Source organism: Cupressus sempervirens, chromosome 1, assembly GCF_028749045.1.
Source record: "Cupressus sempervirens isolate cs-2001-9-10 chromosome 1, ASM2874904v1, whole genome shotgun sequence".
NCBI classification, from domain to species: Eukaryota; Viridiplantae; Streptophyta; class Pinopsida; order Cupressales; family Cupressaceae; genus Cupressus; species Cupressus sempervirens.
Genome location: NC_143118.1, coordinates 763,313,867 through 763,332,968, shown reverse-complemented (window position 1 = coordinate 763,332,968; position 19,102 = coordinate 763,313,867). Strand labels below are relative to the sequence as shown.

At 37.4% G+C, this 19,102-nt stretch overlaps 1 protein-coding gene across 1 annotated transcript in view; it reads right to left on the bottom strand.

The window, feature by feature from the left end:
• B73 (molybdopterin biosynthesis CNX1 protein / molybdenum cofactor biosynthesis enzyme CNX1 (CNX1)) overlaps window positions 1-19,102 on the bottom strand; it is a 255,040-nt gene that overhangs the window by 227,063 nt on the left and 8,875 nt on the right. The window contains exon 2 of the mRNA XM_089789691.1: window positions 3,256-3,517. Coding sequence (XP_089645817.1) covers window positions 3,256-3,459 — 204 coding nt within the window. The 5' untranslated portion in view covers window positions 3,460-3,517. The remainder of the gene's footprint in view (window positions 1-3,255; window positions 3,518-19,102) is intronic.

Here is a 19,102-nt window from a genome sequence, read left to right as displayed (position 1 = left end):
GTTGTATGAACTATTAATGGATTCCCTCTTTTCTTCTAATGACTAGCAAATCCTTTACCTCCATATCTATCTATAAGAGCTACCAAATGGAGACTTGTGTGAGTTTAGTCAACTTTAATGGTCCTTTGTGATGTCACAAGTAAGGAGTAAACTCCTTCAAATCTCAATGCATCACCTATTTTGACTTTTCTACAATATTTTCCCTAGCAAATTGGTAGAATAGGATTAGTTTACAGGTTCAATCTATGTTGGGTTGGATCAACACATGCACCTATGTTTAGTAAAGGAACCAGCCTTATGAGGAGGTTTGATCTCAACTGCAAGGATCCCACACCTTGAGATTATTCCCATTGTGTCACTGGAATGCTAAGCTAGCTTCAACAAAGGTTGCAATTTCAAGTGACAGTTGCCAAACCATGAAAATGAAAAGACGGGTACTTGTTCGCTTCAAATTCTCACGGAATGACATCAGGTGGAACCACCTCTTTTTACAAACTCACAATGGCAAAGGACTGCCGTATGCAGAACTACCATACCAGTTTTAAAACTGCTGCTTATAAACAGCTAGTGATATTCGTTGAGGTTTTCAATGATAATATAGTGACAAATTTACTGAAAATGATTCATTTAATTTTTATGATCACTTTCAGGTCACACCTCCATTCCAAGAGGACCTTTTGCCCCCCAAAAAATTACACTAGAAATATAAAATAATCTCTTCCTCCATATCAGAAACTTTTGTCCTTGTGACTAGAATACTCTCTGACATCAAGCTAATGTCCAGCAATTGAGAAGCAGTGGTATTCTATCACACTTCTAAACCTGCAATGACAACTCACTAAAATTTCTTTGGTGTCTTTACCATACTCTGTCAATGGCAGTTACTTGCCTTTACAAATTTCAATGTTAGCTGCAAATTGCAGACCCTTACTGTAAAGTTTATTACCAGATTTAATTGATCGCTGAATTTCGTTGCAGGTCTGAACAATAACACCAATGGAGTGAATGGCTTCCAGAATCTGCAAACGTTAGTGCAGTAATAACAGAAAGGAAATAGTATTAAACTCAGAATTATCTTCAATCCTTTTGAATCGCCTGCATTAATAGATTTCACATCGGGCAGATTGGATAAATACCAACAGAAGGGGTGTGGGGATGAATGGCCATGTCTCCGATGTCTCCAATTGGAGACATGGACATTCATTCTCACACCTGTTCATTTAACTAATACTCATGTTTAGTTACTGTCATAAACACAGTGATTAAATGTATAACCAATCATTACATCTGCGGCTCAATATAAAGGATAGATCGATCATGATCTAAACATCAAAGGAACCAAAAATAATCTCGATCATGCCTTCATGATCTGGGAACATATATATATCTCATCGGTTGCAAACTGTGGAAGGTACAACAGCATGTACATATGCATATATGCATAACAGCATTGCATCATGCTGTTGTACGTATATACATAGGTATGTGATTATCACAGTAATGTCAAACCGAAGCTACATGCATTAACACTTACCATAAATGGGGGTGAAGCTCTACAAATCTCAAGGGTTCATAATCTGCCCTGATACCACAATTGCTCTATATGCTCATCAACTTAAGACTTAGAGAAATTAAAAACCAACCAAAAAGGACTATGCTACTAATCTATGAAGTAAATGACAGACAGAAGAAAAATTCCATAGAAAAGAAAGTGAACTGGAATTTTATCCTGGAAAATCTTATTCTGAATAAAAAAACCAACTTGTGTTAGGAGCTAAGTCACAGGATACGCAAAATTTCATTAATGAGATTCGAATTTCAGCGAATTTTTACCCTTTCCGAACTACATCCGAATTTTATGATATTTAATATAATACTGTTATTTAATATAATATTAATTTATTTTACAATAATATTGGATTATTTAGTCAAATTATTTAGCAATGTTAAACTATTTTGACAATTTTGTGGATATATTACTAATATCAAAAGTACATAAATATATATAACTACAATTTAATGTCAAATTTTTTTCCCCGAATTTTTACCCTTGCCGAATTTCCTTCGAATTTTATGATGAATGAACTCAAATTCAAATTTGAACCTTGTGACATAGGTCAGGAGCATGCACTTCTAGCAACTCTTATTAGAAGTTAGGCAAGTAAATAAATTGGACGAGAGTGTGGATAGCAAGTTGCCCCTTCCTTCCACAAATACATACCTAAACAAGCCAAAGCTTCAAATTACATTTGGAATCCTACTTTCAATGCTTATAACACTCAATTACCTCCCACCAACTCAATTGCCTTCTTCAGTTGTATTTATAGATGCTGAAGAGCCCTCCATCAAACCACAAAAAAGAAGGGACAAAAGCGCCATTTCACTTTGAATTCTCACAAAATGACATCAAATAGAACCTCAGCTTTTCACAGTCAAAACTGTCAGGTAGTTTAGGATTCATCACGGTAATTTCAAATTGTCACTTGTGGAAGCAGCAGTGCCGAAACTTATTGAAAATGATTTTACATGCCAAAATTTACTGAATATAATTCCTTTACTTCTGTAATCTGTTTCACATCAACTATACCATGCAAATCCACATGAAAGTTCAGAAGCCCCGTATGGAAAAGATGTTTCTACCAAATCCAAGCTTGACCTCCCATCTAGAAAAGCCGAAATCTTGCAATATTGACAAGAGATTGTTTGATATGGCTGGAGAGGCTGTCAGTTGATGCTGCGCAGTATTTTTCTAGCTGTTTGTACATGTTTTTTTATCAACAGTTCAGCTTCTATTCGATGTCTGGAGAAAATGTCTGGGAAATAATGACAAATAAGAAAGCATACAAATTAGTAATTGGAAATCTATGTTTGCATATAAGGGCATGTGGCTTGCCTACATGTGTCTTTGTGTGTGTATCAGAGAGAAAGACTGGGAGAGTTATGGGAAGATATCACACAAAGTATATTAACAATATTTGGCGTGCTATTTTAGCAAAAATATTGTAATACAATGCACCAATCAGTTCTGTAAAAAATTACTTAATAATAAAAAGCTCCGACTTAAGTATAAGCTATATTAACAATATTTTTGCTGCTAGTTTATCAAAAAATTCAACAAGTTGATTGGAAAATCAATCGCATGCATTTTCCTCCATTAGTAGCCTTTCTAAGTATTGAGTTATTCAAGCACGAAATAATTAATGAGCTGTCATACAAAGAATGGTAAGAAAAAATGTAATTTGTTCAGTACCGTACCTTCATAGATGCTCGGTAAGGTGGTAATGGATCTGGAGCCTGTAAGTCAGTAGCTAAAATTAATCCCAATGCCTCATGTAGTGGAACTGTGACTGGTTCTAGGCATTTTGTAATGCTCAGGACCAAATTCATTGCGTCCTCCACAGAGACCATTGAATATGGGGGGCACGTAGCTGCAGCATGAAATTTATGCTCCTCTGCCATTGGTAGTATTTACAACTATACAAGAATCTTGAAATTGGCTGCCAAGTTTATGGGAAAACTGCAGGGATGGAGAACAAGTCAGCAATAAATACAAAATAATGCAGTAGAAGCAAACTTCAGAGGCAAACTAGTAATTTCCATTGAGTTAACATTTATATTATCTAATAGCAAACAAACTATGATTTAGTTCTTTGCTAACATAAGTTGCCAATAACAGCAATGCAATGTAGAATCCAGAGTCTTTTGTTTCCCATCAACAGCCAATCAATCCTTGGGTACAAAGATTAAAATCAACCACGAGGACTATAGATTGTTAAGAAGATTAGATAACCAATCATCTAATGCTTTGTTTGCAATCAATAGTTAACTGAACACTTTGATTTTTATGTCTGAAATATATCACAACTCAAGGGTGGGGTCAAAATGTTATCTAGTTTAACTGGAACTAAAGGTTACATTTTGGAGGAACAACTCCAATACTGAACAAAAAATGTATATATAAATTAGCCAAAATATGAAATTTGTGCATCAGCAACTCATAAACTGTCAACATTATTTCCAGAGAACCATTGATAAGGGCAATCATTATCACTGATTCTTTGACATTTTAACATTCATATGCTGATTTGGCTGATCATTATCATGGGCTAAAACAGCCTCAGAAACATCAAGAAACAAAGTTCAAGTGGTTGCTGCAAGGTTGGTACAAATAACTGAAAAGAAGAAACACTCAAAGGAACAACTAAGCAACAAAAGAAGATCCTCACTTCTTATTTGAAGGCCATTGTAGATACCACCACCCTGCCATTGATTGTTGAGAAGTTATCAGCAGTCACGGGAACATACGGAGAGATTGAATGTGGGGTAATACAGAACATTCATGAGTATCAACTTAAAGAGTAGCTGAAAGGTGGGTTGCAAGAATCAAGAGAAATGCATCTAACTTCTTCATAAGAGCCAAAGAAGATGAAGAAGAGGTCAAGAAAGAAGCAGTCAAGAAGTATCAGACAAGAGGTATTAGTTTATATGGATATCCTGAAGTACCTCAAAGTGATGACAGAGATAGATGCCAACATCCTGGTAGCTGAAAAGATATTCCCAAGTATAGAAGAGAACCAAATTAGGGTCCTCGCTCAAAGAGCACGGAATGGAAGTTGATATTCATCAATCAAGTTTCAGAAAAACATGAGAAGCTTGTGATGACTTGTTATGGGGTCAAGATGAAGAAAGCTCTCCTCAATCTGTCCTAACATGTCAATCATGGATGAAATCCAAGCTATACAGGAGAACCTTCAGGATATGATTGACAAGGAATTGTTTAGAAAAGAAGCATTCGATGAGGAAACGATGGAAAGGTCAAGTAACATCTCACCACTTTGGAAGCTACTAGTGCTCCTCTTCTTTTGTGAACTTTGAATTGGGGGGTATTCATGAGAGCCAGACCACCTGGACAATAAGAATGACCAAGATTGTTATCCCAGAGAACAAGTTAATCGCTCCTGCCATCAAACTTTTCCAAATGTTCAAGGAGAAGTCCCTTATTCAACAGATTCAAGCGTTGACACCACCTACTTCATCAAAGACACCACAAGCAAGAGCAGAATGACAATGAGATGATTATAATATTTGATGTGTAGTACCTAAGTTGTCATTGATCGATTGGAGTGTAAGAAGCTGATTATTTTTGGCAAGAAATTTGGGCCCCTGAAGATAAGACCTGAACATAAGGATATCCATATGACATCAAAATATATCGTAGTTGAGAGAGTAAATTTCCACAATCCATAGATGATCTTTGTACGTTTTTCGATTCAATTGTATTGCTGTTTTTGCATCAACGTTTCGGATCACACTCCGTGATCCATCATAAAGATGAATGATGTAGGTCTCTATCATTCATCTTGATGATGGATCACGAAGTGTGATCCAAAACGTTGATGCAAAAACAGCAACAGAATTGATTCATTTTTTTCTTTTGGTCTCCATCATTCATCTTGATGATGGATCACAGAGTGTGTTCCGAAACATTGATGCAAAAACAGCAACACAATTGAATCCAGAAATGTATAAAGATCATATCATAGTTAACAACATCATAGAGACTCTAGATTTGAATTGCAAGTTATAAGAATGCAAGGATATTTTTCAACCGCCAAAGTGAGTGCCTACCTATTGTGTGGTAAGACATACTATCATTTTAATTCCTAGACTACCTCCACCTAGTGCCTTTTCGTACCACAAATAATTTCTAGATAATGTGGAAATCTAACAACAAAGCCATGAACTCGTGTATAAAGGACATATCAGGCCCAACTCATTGCATTGTGATGGTCCAATTGTGCTTGCACAAATGAATACATCTATGACATCTATGGGTTTTTTAATATGATGTGTACCACCAAGAAAGGCAGTACGGCATAGTCGGATGAAGTGTAATCCTTGGCCGACCATCCCTGCTCTTCTTTGTAATGAGTGTATAAGCAAAAAAAAAAGAAATTTAATCCTGAATATGGTACACATTGCAGTCCTTTTTCTTGTTTCATGAATGTAATTTATTAGATCTAGCTGTAAACATTTAGTGTTGTTATCTTACAAGAAATTGGATCAGAGTTGAGTGATTCATGCTTTTAAATCCCAATAAGGGCAAAAAGAGGCCAAAAGGTAGTCAAGACCAAGTGATTAGACGGCCTTTAAGGATTGTACAACAAAGAGAACAAAGAATATTACAAGAAGGATTGAGAATCTATCCATCTCAAGGGAACCCGGAATTGAAGCATATGAATCGAAGATCCCCAAACAAAGGGAGACAAGAATGAGTTGGAGCCTAAAAGCATTTGAGGTGTTGGGGATGTTGGAGATGGATCTGTAGGGATGGGCACATGGCCAAGAGTGTAAGGAAAGCACCAAAGCTTTGCAATGAAAATTGTCCACCCAGGACCAACACACTGGGGAGCAAGCGGGTAAGAAACATGATGACACCTTTGGCAAGTCCGAATGTGTATCGACAAAAATCACCGAAGTTCATGGGGAATGGATCAAAAGACCTTATCAGGCATTACAGGCATGGGAGACTATCTAGGTAGCAAGCATTTAGGAGGACTATTGGCTAAGAGCATTCCTAGCAATTGATTGGTTCATAGAAGTAGCATTGATGAAGCAACAAATGTCCAAGCCCCATAGTGAGATATGATGAGAAGGATGGAAGAACTAAAGGTTGGGAAAGGAACCAATGAAGAAAGCAATGGACAATGGTGTACTAAGTGCAAAATTGAGAGACACACGAAAGGTAATTGTCTAAGATGGTGTTCTATGAGATTTTCTAGGTAAAGGTCTTTCAATAAAGGAACGTCCATAGAATTTAAAGACTAGAAGTATGCAAGAACTCTTCACACAAGGAGAGTCCATTCCATTGAAAGCATAAAATGCATTAAGAAGCAATTATGAAAATCAATGACGGAATCAAATATAATACAACTCCAAAGGATATCCTATCATACAGTGTCGACAATGTGGTGAATAGGGACGCTTTACAAGAGACTGTCAAAATAAGAAAGACAACGTACGATTATTGTGCAAATGGCACAAAAGATAACAATTGCCACCCAATATTTTTCCTTGGATTTCGTTGTTATCTAGTTGGAAAAGGTGTATGCAATGTTCCCAACTAGTACCTTACTTGATTTACCCTAAAATTCCCAACTAGGATTGCATTTGGAAATGGCAATTTGCAACATTCTTTGCTAGAAAAATGCCAATTCCCAAGGACTAGCATACATCACTATGCATTTGAATCACATTATATTAAGAAGCAATCATTGAGTCATAATATATACGTCAGCCCTAATTCCTTACTTCTCTCCTAATCAATAAGCTTAAGAAGGATGGGGGTTAACTTGTCATGGGGTACATGACACCAATCTACAAGTAGCTCCCTCAATCCTTCAAGACCCCATCCTTATCCCATCTTCAGATTTTCCTTCTACAATTGTACAGTTTTAATTTGTCTCTTCCTACACAACACCAATCTATGCTCTTAATTGTATTAATGTGTAATTAAAGAATAGAATACCTATATAAAAGTAAGCCAATATGCTTCTCCTATGAAATGAATGTTCAAATGCACATGCATTAATTCTATCACGCAGTGGTTTTGTGTCTCACATCCATACCACTGTTTGACATGTTGATGAAGGATGCTCCCCTTAATACCATAAACTCATAACAGAAACAAAGAAACAATAGAAAATGCGAGAACAAAATATGGACTTCTTATTTGCGCCGCAAATGCGGAATTACAGAATTCACAGGTACAATATGCTAAACCACATGAGCACCTTCATTACAATAATCTGCAAGACTAAGCTACAAACTACCACCCCAAAGCTATCCTAGACAATGTTTGGGCCTTTCTGAAAATGGCAATTTTATGCCGCTCGAGAAGGTTCTAGATGCTCAAACTTAATACCTAGGGCTGATAGACTCTAACAATACATATAGAGTCGGCTAAATACATCTTTGACAAATTATTTTTAAAATTTCGATAGCCCAACTTTGGAAAGCCATAACTCTTGAACCATTGCTCTGATTGGCTATTATAACCACTTCTTGGGAATGCCAGCTCCTAATCTATAGACTAGGAATGCAAAAGCACCCTTCCATCAAGTTTTCGGACCTCATTCAAGCACTCTAAAGCCTCCAACGATGAGCCTGAAGATTTTTCTGCAATTTTTTCCACCAAAAATCCACAATAACTTCTCTAATACTTAAGCTGGAGCAATGAGATTTTTATGGTAGGCTTATAATTCCAAAATGAACCTTCATGTAGAAAATGAGAACATTCCGAGCTCGTATGACAAACTTACTAAAAATAGCAAGTTCCCATAAATAGTAACCACCCTGTCTACTAGTCCTGATCAAAATAGAAAAGACTAAAAAGAAAATATTTTCACGTGATTCAAGATTGCTCTTACACCCAGGATGCTCCTGCATCACATGTGAAACACTGGTTTTTCTGATCTCAAGCAGATTTCAGTATGTTTGACGTGATAACTCACATCTGTATGTCTATCTATTGTTAGGCTTGATGGTTGTCTAACGCATACCTTAGTTTATGGAGTAGTTTTGATAAAAACTGCAAACCTGTCGCCAATCCTTTCCTGTAGTTTTGCTAAAAACTATTGTGCCATCTAACCGATAGATGGTACACACCTGCACAAATAAGCCATACAGACATCATGTTTCGATGGACGCCCATACCTTGTTTCAAAGTACAATTTCTAAATCACTTTCAACAAGTCTTTCCCTCTGAGCTTGCTCGTGTATGACCAGAAGAAAAACCAGTCTCACCCACAAAACTGGTTCATCAAACCATGCTCAGCCAAAGTCGATTGTCCACCTCCTCACGGTGCCATGATTACAGCTACTTGATTATATGACATCAATTTGAAGACATTCAGTTCAAACTTTTTAAACTTTTTCCCATAAACTACTTTTTCACAAATGCCGTCATGGTAAGATGATGAGATGAGCGACCACTTGCAATTTTCCATCAAATTGTTCATGTATCGATACTTTAGTTATTTGAAAGACTCTATTGAATGATCTTTTTTTTCTTTTTTTTCTTCCACATTGAGAGCATTAACTTTAATATCTGAAAACTAGACCATTACAATAATTTTTGAATTGCATGGGACATTATCACCTTAGGGCACTCTATCACACACTTCAAATATTTTATATATGCTGCACATTATCTTACATTGTTCAAGCTTCCATATTTAGCACGATAAAGAGGATGGCTGCAAAAGGTTGCTGAATTGGATTTATAGTTATTTTGTGGTATTTGTGTGAAAGTTTTCAAAGACTTTTTGGCAAACTCATTTCTTTGAATATCAAAATCATCACACTCCATCAGTTGACATCTCTATGGGACGTTTTTTCAAACTGTCCAACCGGTAATGTGCTTGCTCAAACCTCCTAAAATACATTTCCAGCTATAATATCTGACAGAAATCTCTTCTCTATCGGACTTTAAAGCATACCAGCTACAATTTATTCCATGTTTCCATTTTTTGCAAACATGGACCATGTTGGCAAAGCTTTTTAGATTTGAATTTACAAATGTCCCTGCTATCATTGCATGGCATACGAGCTAAAACATATCTGGCGGCTCACTGCATCAGATAAGATGGCTCCAACATCTTGCTTCCTATGTTTTCTGACTTACCGCCTGCAGTCATAACATAAACTAAGAATTATATTTAAAAGATGTTTCGAGGTTTATAAAGTCATTTTGAAGAAGCATTATTTTTCTACAATCAATCATGTGATACAGTGCTCTGACAAACCACACATGCCCTTTAGTTTTGTCTCTTTTGCAAATTGAAGGAGAGGAGAATTTGTAACTTGAGTGCTACACATTCTGCCTCTGATTTGACATTTTGTCAAACAACTTATAAACCAGTATACTGCTAGAATGGGTGGAGGTCTGCATAGACATTCACATTGATGTTGTCGCATACTATCACACAAATCACATACATGTCAAACTCCAACTTAGAGCCAAACTCCTTCCATCATTTACCACAGAGGAGCGCACATGTATGAAGAGTACATAAAGACTGTGTATACATAGTTTCTCAGCCAAGGCAACCAGTATCACAGAAGTGGCAGTTGGGATTTTATTCATTTTTTGCAATTGGATGAAGAAATAGTTGTCACCCCTCCCACCACCCCGTCTTAGATGGATCAAAGCCCCCATACCTTGTCTCTGTAATCAAACAGAGTGCATGTGAATTTTAAAACCATCAAACTCCAATAGTTTTGAAAGCATGCTTGCATCTGATTTGGCATCAAAATTTCGTTGAGCTCCACACAGATTTGTTTTTCCTATTTAGGATCTATGTTTCCATGAAGTGATTTGTGGTCATTTTGTTGGGGGGTGGGGGGGTGTTAGATGGTTGTGAAAATGGGGATGATGCCAATGAGTTCATTGCTCATGTTGCTTATGGAGAGTAAACTAGCGTATATCAGCATTAACTATAATCTTCTGGATGATTATATCACACTTTTAGTTTTTTGATCACCAAGATTTTGAACTTTGAAATAATGTTGATTTTACTAAACTAGATGATTCTGAAATACTCATAATGCTACCAGATGTATCCCAGTTAAAATTTCTGTACTGATTGAAGAAACAAAACTAATCTAAAAAGTATATTAATAATGTGGATTTAATAGTTTATGTAATTTTTTATTTTAATAGTGGCCGATATGATGTTATCGAGACGGAAAAAAATGCATTTAATGGTTTATGTATTTTTTTGTTTTAATAGTGGCTGATGGGATATGTTACAAAAAAATAAATTGAATCCCCATAGGCATTCTTGTGCATTAAGTACCAGCATAGATATTGTTTGAGCAATCTGAATACACTTTCTTATCACTTGTAGCCAATGTACTTTTTTCTTTTTATGACAATCCTATTTATTTGGGCAACAATGACAACTCTGAATTGCAGGTGAAAATTTATACTAAAAAAGTCTGTTATAGAGAGAATAGTAAAACAAATTATAGCAGATGAGGAATATGAGTTGAATCAGCATATATATATGTGTGTAAGTTAAAATAACTTTTAACATAATTGTGCATTTAAGTTTCAAGTAAGGTTTATTTAAGATAACTTATTTTATTTTTCAATACTGATATACAAAATCATTATAAAATGTTGCATAGAAATTAATAGAATTTTAACTTCGTGAGATATTTAATTTAATTTTACTAATATTTGATATTTATATTAATATTTCTTTTTTGTTGTATAATTATATATATTTTATTAAAAAATATGGGTTTTTAACTATGCTCATGGTTCTCGAATTCAAGTCACATACATGTATTGAATTCTCATATAATTCTTTAATCTTTCATTTTTGTATAAGTATTGTTGACTTTGGGCAGCTATGAGCTACGTCATCTTGTGGGCAACCTTCAACAATAAAAATGGACCTGACTCTTTGAAGTCAAATTGAACATGTATATATACAAGGAAATATTGTTGTATTCAACTACATAGACTCTACCTGAATAACCTTGACAATAAGTTAATCAATAAATATATTACCTATGTATATTCCTATCAGCGTAATCATTGCACCTTATTGGGGTACAATTGCTAGTATATATAACACAACATGACTGACATATATTTCTGATTTCACTATTATTAACAGACATATATGGCAGATGTATATATTTGACCATACAAGGGTTCCTTATCCCTAATAGATTTCAGATCTAACATTTTGTAAACAGTATTAAACTTGTACATACAATACTACATAAATTACTGTCACACAATGCTTGCCAGCAATCTACATGCTTCATATCTTTTCTTATCTATTCCTTTATAATGTCCCCATTTCCAAGATCAATTTTAATAATAATAATAATAGAATTAATGTAAGATCAAATAAATAAATTAATATAATATAATTATAATACAATTTGTTCTTAAATATATTATAAATATAGTAAGAAAGAAAATTGATACAACATTCATGAGTAACATTATGTTGTTATCATCGTATTATTATTAATATAATAATATGATGTATACATTAACAAAATTAAATATTAGAAAGTAATAACAAAATATAATGTAAAAATAATATAAATTATAGTTATGAATGATATATATAATATTGGGTTAAGTCAATCATCTAAAAATCACGTCCATTCAATATATAAGATATATAGGGGAGTTACATCTGAAGATAAAACAAGAAACAACTCATTGAATTCATCCAACCAATTATAATCAATCCAGAAGATAGCTTGCAGCGAACAGGAATCAGAGATTTAATAATGGACTCTTATTCACCATTCTATAATATATCAATCAGAGGCAAAAAAAAGAACTAAATACGAAAGCAAGAGAAAAACTACCAAGATGCAGGTACAAGTCAAGAAAGCCAAGGCATTGGATAGGAAATAATATAGGAGAGACGCAGAAACTAAAATGAAAAATAAGGAAGTGATCAGAAGACACACAATCAACAATGAAAGATAGAGACGCTAGTTTTGAAGAATGATCGTACACAAACATATATTAGTTTTAAGCAGTAACATTATTGAGTATTAAAGAAACGCTCATCTCACCAAAGGAGGGGTATCGAATTTTCAGCATATCCAAAACTCAGAAGTGTGATATATTCAGCAAGCAGAATACACGGGATATAGAAATTGAAAGCATAGTGGTAGTATCCAAAGTAGAGAAATTGAGAAACTTAAAGAAGACAACAACATACAGGAATAACAAAAATATCAATTTGGGCAAAATAGAAGAATCATAGTGTCAATGACTGATAAAGTTTCTTAGATGATTTTGATGGGGCTGAGTATAGTTCTAAAGCGAAGACTATCAATCATGCTATGTTGTTGGTAAAACTACACCACAGCCGACGGGATTAGTTAGTGTCCAAAAAGTTGCATGACAATTGAGTCACCCCTTCGGGAGATATATGTACATCGTCAGAATGGAATTATGAAACATCATTGTACTCGTGATTGTATACTCTTCTTATATGAATAAAGTACTATCTTGTTCAGTGTTACATTACAGTCTCTTAATGCAATAAGTATCCATTTACCCTATACAGTAAACATTTGGCATCGTTGCCGGAGACTGTACTATGAAGGGAACACCGCAACTGTTGTGCAGATGGTGTGGTCCTGGAGACCACGATGACTCAAAATGCCCTAAACCCAAGGTGAACTTGTTGACCATAGAAAGATATGAGGAAGAAGCATTAGCAATCACTTGCGCACAAGCAAAGAAGGCAACATACGCACATCAGGAAGAGGAAAAGAGAAGGGTGCAGCCGGCAAATACAAAAATAGAAAAAGAGATGGAGGCTGAAAAACACAAATGAAGGACACTATTGGCACTTCAAGAAGAACCCAGACAGAACAAAACATCATACGGCAGGTAATGCAAATTGAGATGCCTATGAAACTAAACGACCTTCTTCTTGCAATGCCTCGATTACGAACAGCAATCTTAAACATGACACCATCACTGAAGGCAGTGGACAAGCTAAGGAAGAACACACAGTGGAAATGGAACGACCACGGTAGACCCAATGTTACTCCTGCTGAATACAAGAAGACACCCTGCAATAGTTGACATGGGTATTCTGGGAACTATCCTCACGGCCATCATCGCAGATGGAGGATCGGGCGTAAATGTATTGCTTGAAGAAACATGGAGGAAGTTGGAACAACCAACCCTATGGTCGTCTACATTCCACTTGTTTACCGTCAATCAACACAGAATCAAACCCCTCAAAACTCTAATGGCGCAAACTGTAACGATTGGGACACGACCTTTCTTACTCGACTTCGTGGTCATTCTGTTGAGAAGGAAAGGGTATGACGCCATCCTCGGAAGGGGCTGGCTAGTACAAGCAAAGGTGAAACACGAGTGGAAAGGAAACACTTTGTCCATAGAAAGAGGAGGTCGGAGGTTCGTAATTGACCTACACACCCAGATGGTGGGAGAAGAGGCGGCGTCATCAAAATCCAAAGGTGAAGAAGGAGACGACGAAGGAAAGAAAAGACTGGAACCCAACGAAGAAGGAATCTTGAAATTGGAAGGAGGGTTCGACGATGACGACTTGGACTTCGTAAATGGCCTACTCCATTGGCAAATGGAGGACTATGAACTCTTTCTAAGCTGTCACATGTTAGGGGTTGAAGAAGGAAATAAGGGAGAGGAAAAGAACGAATTTCCAAGGAATACAGAGAAGTCAAAGAAGGGGAGGTGCAGATAGATGAAACAACTACACGTACATTTAGGGACGAGAAGCCTATTAAATATGAAGAACCCACGGTGAAGACAGTGAACTTAGGAGACAAGGTTCATCCAAAAAACATATTTGTGGGAGACAACTGGAATCCAATTTTGAAAGTTTTGGCATTTAAGATATTCATGGAGTAAAATGATGTTTTCGCGTAGACATACAAAGACCTGAAGGTGGTACCGCCAAAATTGTGTGTCCACCGCATCCCATTAATACAAGGCGCAGTACCAATACGGAAGTGACCATACTACATAAACAAAAACTATGTTGCACAGGTCACAGACGAAATTAACTGGATGCTTGATGCAAGCATTATTTTTCGGGTACAAACAAGTGAGAAGGTATCCCCAATTGTGATATCACTGAAAAAGGATACCACTCAAATAAGGATACAAGTAGACTTTCGCTGTCTGAATGCAATAACAATTAAGGATCCATTCCAAATGTCATTTACTAATAGTATTTTGGAGGAAGTTGCGGGGCATGAAATATACTCATTCATGGATGGATTTTTCGATTACAACCAAATATCCATCACAGAGGAAGCTAAGCTCAAAACAACCTTTGTGGTGGAAGACAAACTGTATACCTACAATAGGATGCCATTCAGTCTGTGTAACGCACCAACAACGTTTCAAAGGATCATCATGCACATCTTTGATAAGATCTCGATAGGAAACTTCAAAGTGTTCTTGGATGATTGGTCATTTTTTAGTACAAAGGACAACTATTTGACCGCACTCAAGGAATGTATAGAAATATGCAGACGGGCATGACTAGTAAACCCTAAGAAGTGCAGATTTATGGTACCTCAGGGAAAACTATTGGGACACATCGTGTGCAAGGCAGGATTGAAGACGTATCTGGATAAGGTCTGAGAAATTCTGGAAATGCCACCTTTGACAGATGTGACTGAAGTAAATCATTTCTAGGACACATAGGGTATTATAGGAGGTTTATTAAAAACTTCGCCAAAATATCTTACCCTCTTGACATGTTAACTTGCAAAGTTGAACCCTACAAATGGGAAACAGAGCAAGATGAAGCCTTTCAGGGATTGAAAACACGACTAGCCACAACACCTATTTTGGCTTATCCAAACTGGGACAAGGAGTTCCATGTACATGTCGATGCGTCAAACTACGCAATCAAAGCAACGCTGGCACAAACAAGTGATCACGGATTAGACCACCTGGTATACTTTGCAAGTAGATTATTTGTCAAAAGCATAAAAGAATTATAGCACGATGGAGCAAGAGGCTCTCGAAATGGTGTACATCGTACAGAAGTTCAGACATTGCTTACTGGCTACCCCATTCATGTGCTATGTAGAGCATCAAGCCTTACTATATCTCATAAATAAACTGATCATTCAAGGACGGATAAGTAGATTGTTACTGCTCTTGCAGGAATTCACATTTAAAATTGTGGTATGGCCAAGGAAAAGCCACTTGAGTGTAGATCATCTATCCAGGATCAATTCGAGAGAACCTCCGAAGGAAGTCAATGATGACTTTCCGGATGCACAAGTATTTTAGATCGCCATACTACCATCTTGGTACGCAAGTATCAGGGAGTATCTTTCAACAGGACAATTCCCTAGAGAAATGCCACCAAACCAAAGGAGGAAACTCGTGCTGAGAAGTCGAACATTCTTGTTGATCAACGGGGTGCTATACAAGATGGGACCCGGCCAGATTCCACGACAATGCGTTCTGGAAGAAGAAATACCGAAAGCATTGAAAGAAGCACAAGAAGGGCCCGCAAGTGGACATATAGGATCAGACACAACTGCACACAAGATACTTCTCGCAAGATTGTGGTGGCCAACCGTGCACAACGATGACAAGGAGTGGGTCGTTGCATGTGATACATGTCAAAGAGTCGAGAAGCCACTAAAGAGGGATTTTATGCCTCTGAACCCCTTACATGCGCAAGAACTATTTGAACGGTGGGGGATGGACTTTGTCAGGCCACTGAAGTTAAGCAAAGCTCAGAGATGTAGAGACATTGTTGTAGCAACTGAGTACCTTACAAAATGGGTAGAGGTACGGGCCCTAGCAAAAAACTCTACACTGAGCATAGCAAGATTTATCTACGAAAAAATCATTATGAGGTATGGAATCCTGATACAACTAACAAGTGACCGTGGGGGACATTTTTTCAACCATGTCATCTGACTACTCACTACGGAATTCAAAATCTACCATTCCCTGTCAAAGCCCATACTACCCGAGAGCAAACAAGCAAGCGGAATCGACAAATAAAATCTTGGTTGCAATAATTTACAAGTCTTGCATAGTTGAATGTGAAGATTGGGAGGAAAAGTTGTCATCGACATTATGGGCATACCGTACCTCTTACAAAGTTACCACAGAACACACTACATTTCAGTTAATGTGGTCAATAGGTCGTAGTACCAACAGAGTTCTAGGTACCGAGTTTGCGAATAGCGATTGAAAACAAATTAGGAGACATTTAAGTCTCAGGGAGAGGTTGTATAACCTGAATATGCTTGTAGGCGCAAGGTTTGGCATGACAAGCACTTGAAACTAAACAAGTTCCAACTAAGACAACTGGTATTAAAATATAACGGGCAGAATGAGATCAAACCTAGCAAATTCAAAGTAAACTAGGTGGGACCCTATAAGATTCGTGAAGTGGTAGATAATGGAGCAATAAAACTATGGACGTTGGACGGGAAGGAAGTGACCGACCCAGTAAATGGTTCAAAGCTACAAATTTACCATTAGAGGAATGACGCTTGAGGAAATGATGATACCTGGACGAATCAAATGTGAAAAATTAATAATAATAGAGATAATTCATACTCCTCTAAGGAGATCATAAAACATCAAAAGCAAGCTAAGGACATCGTACAAACCTGAGAAAAGATGCTAAAGACACCATACAGACTTGGGGAAACGTGCTAAAGGCACCATATGGACTATTAAATGCACACTGTGCGAACACCGTACGAACATGAGAGGTTTACGCCGTACGGTCGTATGGCCACAAGGGAGAATATGTAAAAAGCCAAGTTTTAAAATAACGTACGGCTACCAAGTGCAACGTACGAAGGGAAGGAGAAAACACCATACGGCTTGGAGATTGGGTTGTTACAAGTAGACCATACGACAGGTGAAAGCATTATGTCTAAAGTGTGATTGCAAGTACCATACGACAGGAGAGAGCACTGATTGCAAGCAATGGGTAATAGAATGCGGTGACCGTACGACCATACGACCATGATGAAAATGCATTACCAAACAAGCCTTCTAGCCATCGTATAGTATTCTGGCATTATAAGTAAAAACGAACACTACGTGGAAAGAAGGTAATAGAAAGGGCAGAAGAATTAACAAAGGTACTGAGAGGTGGGAAAACAACATAGGTTACATCCATTTATAACTGTGTGCACCGTACGACCACGCAAGCACTACACACATTAGCCACAAATCATCACCACGAGCACCTACACGACTTGGTCTTGGTCAAAAGCGTTGAGCACTGGAGAAGCAAGCAGTTTGGCCTTCATACTAGAGAAGCACACAGTATGGCCTTCATTCAGCAACATACGGAGTCTCACGCAAGGTAGAATCGTACAGATTATTAGGTCAATATAAATTTCATCCAAGGAGTTGTACGAAGCTAGTGAGGTATGAAAAACCTAACTGGTTTTTGGCAAACAAAAAGAAAAAAGAAGAGACGGTTATGGAGTCGCCTGGGAAGAGAGCCTAGAAGAAGAGATTGGAGGAGGATTGCGCAAAGATGAATCGAAATGTGAAGACATTGCCTTCAGGTGTTCTGGTTGCAGGAGGCACACGCACAAGCACAAACAAAAAGAAGGGCAAACAAACAACACAGTTGGCAGTTGCACCAGTGCACCTCACACTACAAAACATTTCTTTCGAAGGCTTGAATGGAGTCAAATGTAGGAGATGGTGGCAAGATACGCCCAAAGACCATCTAGTGAAGAATAGCATCAAAAAGGCGCAAGTAGAGTGGGCGATAAAAATGTCAGTTTTTTGCATTCGTGATTATGAGGGCTTTTTGCACATGATGGTAGAAACCTATGACCAGTTCTCTAGAACCAGTTCATTCTCCTACCTCGAGCGTGACTTGGCAATCTCGTTTAGAGCACTGGACTTCACGAGGGTATTTGGAACACCTGACCATGCAGAGTGAGGCAAGAAAATTGATAACAAGCCAAAGAAGCTGAGCCGAAACAAAAGCCTACCTGGTAGACTAAGTAAGCCTACCTGGTAGACTAAGTATGCGACACATTATCTCAACCAGAAAAAGAAACATTGATGGACACTTCGAAGGGCAGAGGGCTGAAGAACTCTAACATCCAAGAAGGACATTGGTGTTGCTCATGGACCTTGTTAAGAGTAAGCTCACGGGATCGAGCCACACGTTTGATATCTCCTTTCTGTAGGTAGCAATGATGAATGGGATCCTAAACAAGAGAGTATACAACTAGGCTAAATTACTAGCGAAATGAGTGTATGAGTTCATGACGCTTCAGCACAAGACATTCTACATGCCCCACTACGCTATTGGATTATTCCTGGATGCGATAGTGCAGATGATTCCTCTTAACAAGTTGGAGGTCAAGCTTGGCCCGCTTGTGCCACGTGACCCCCCCATCATGTAGTGGAGACGCTTAGACCCACCAGATGAGCAAAAGGCCACGGTCGAGCAAAAGCGACCCAAACAGGAGCATGAGACATCATCTAAAAATAGTGAGACTGATGGAGAGGAAGAGGATGAAAAGG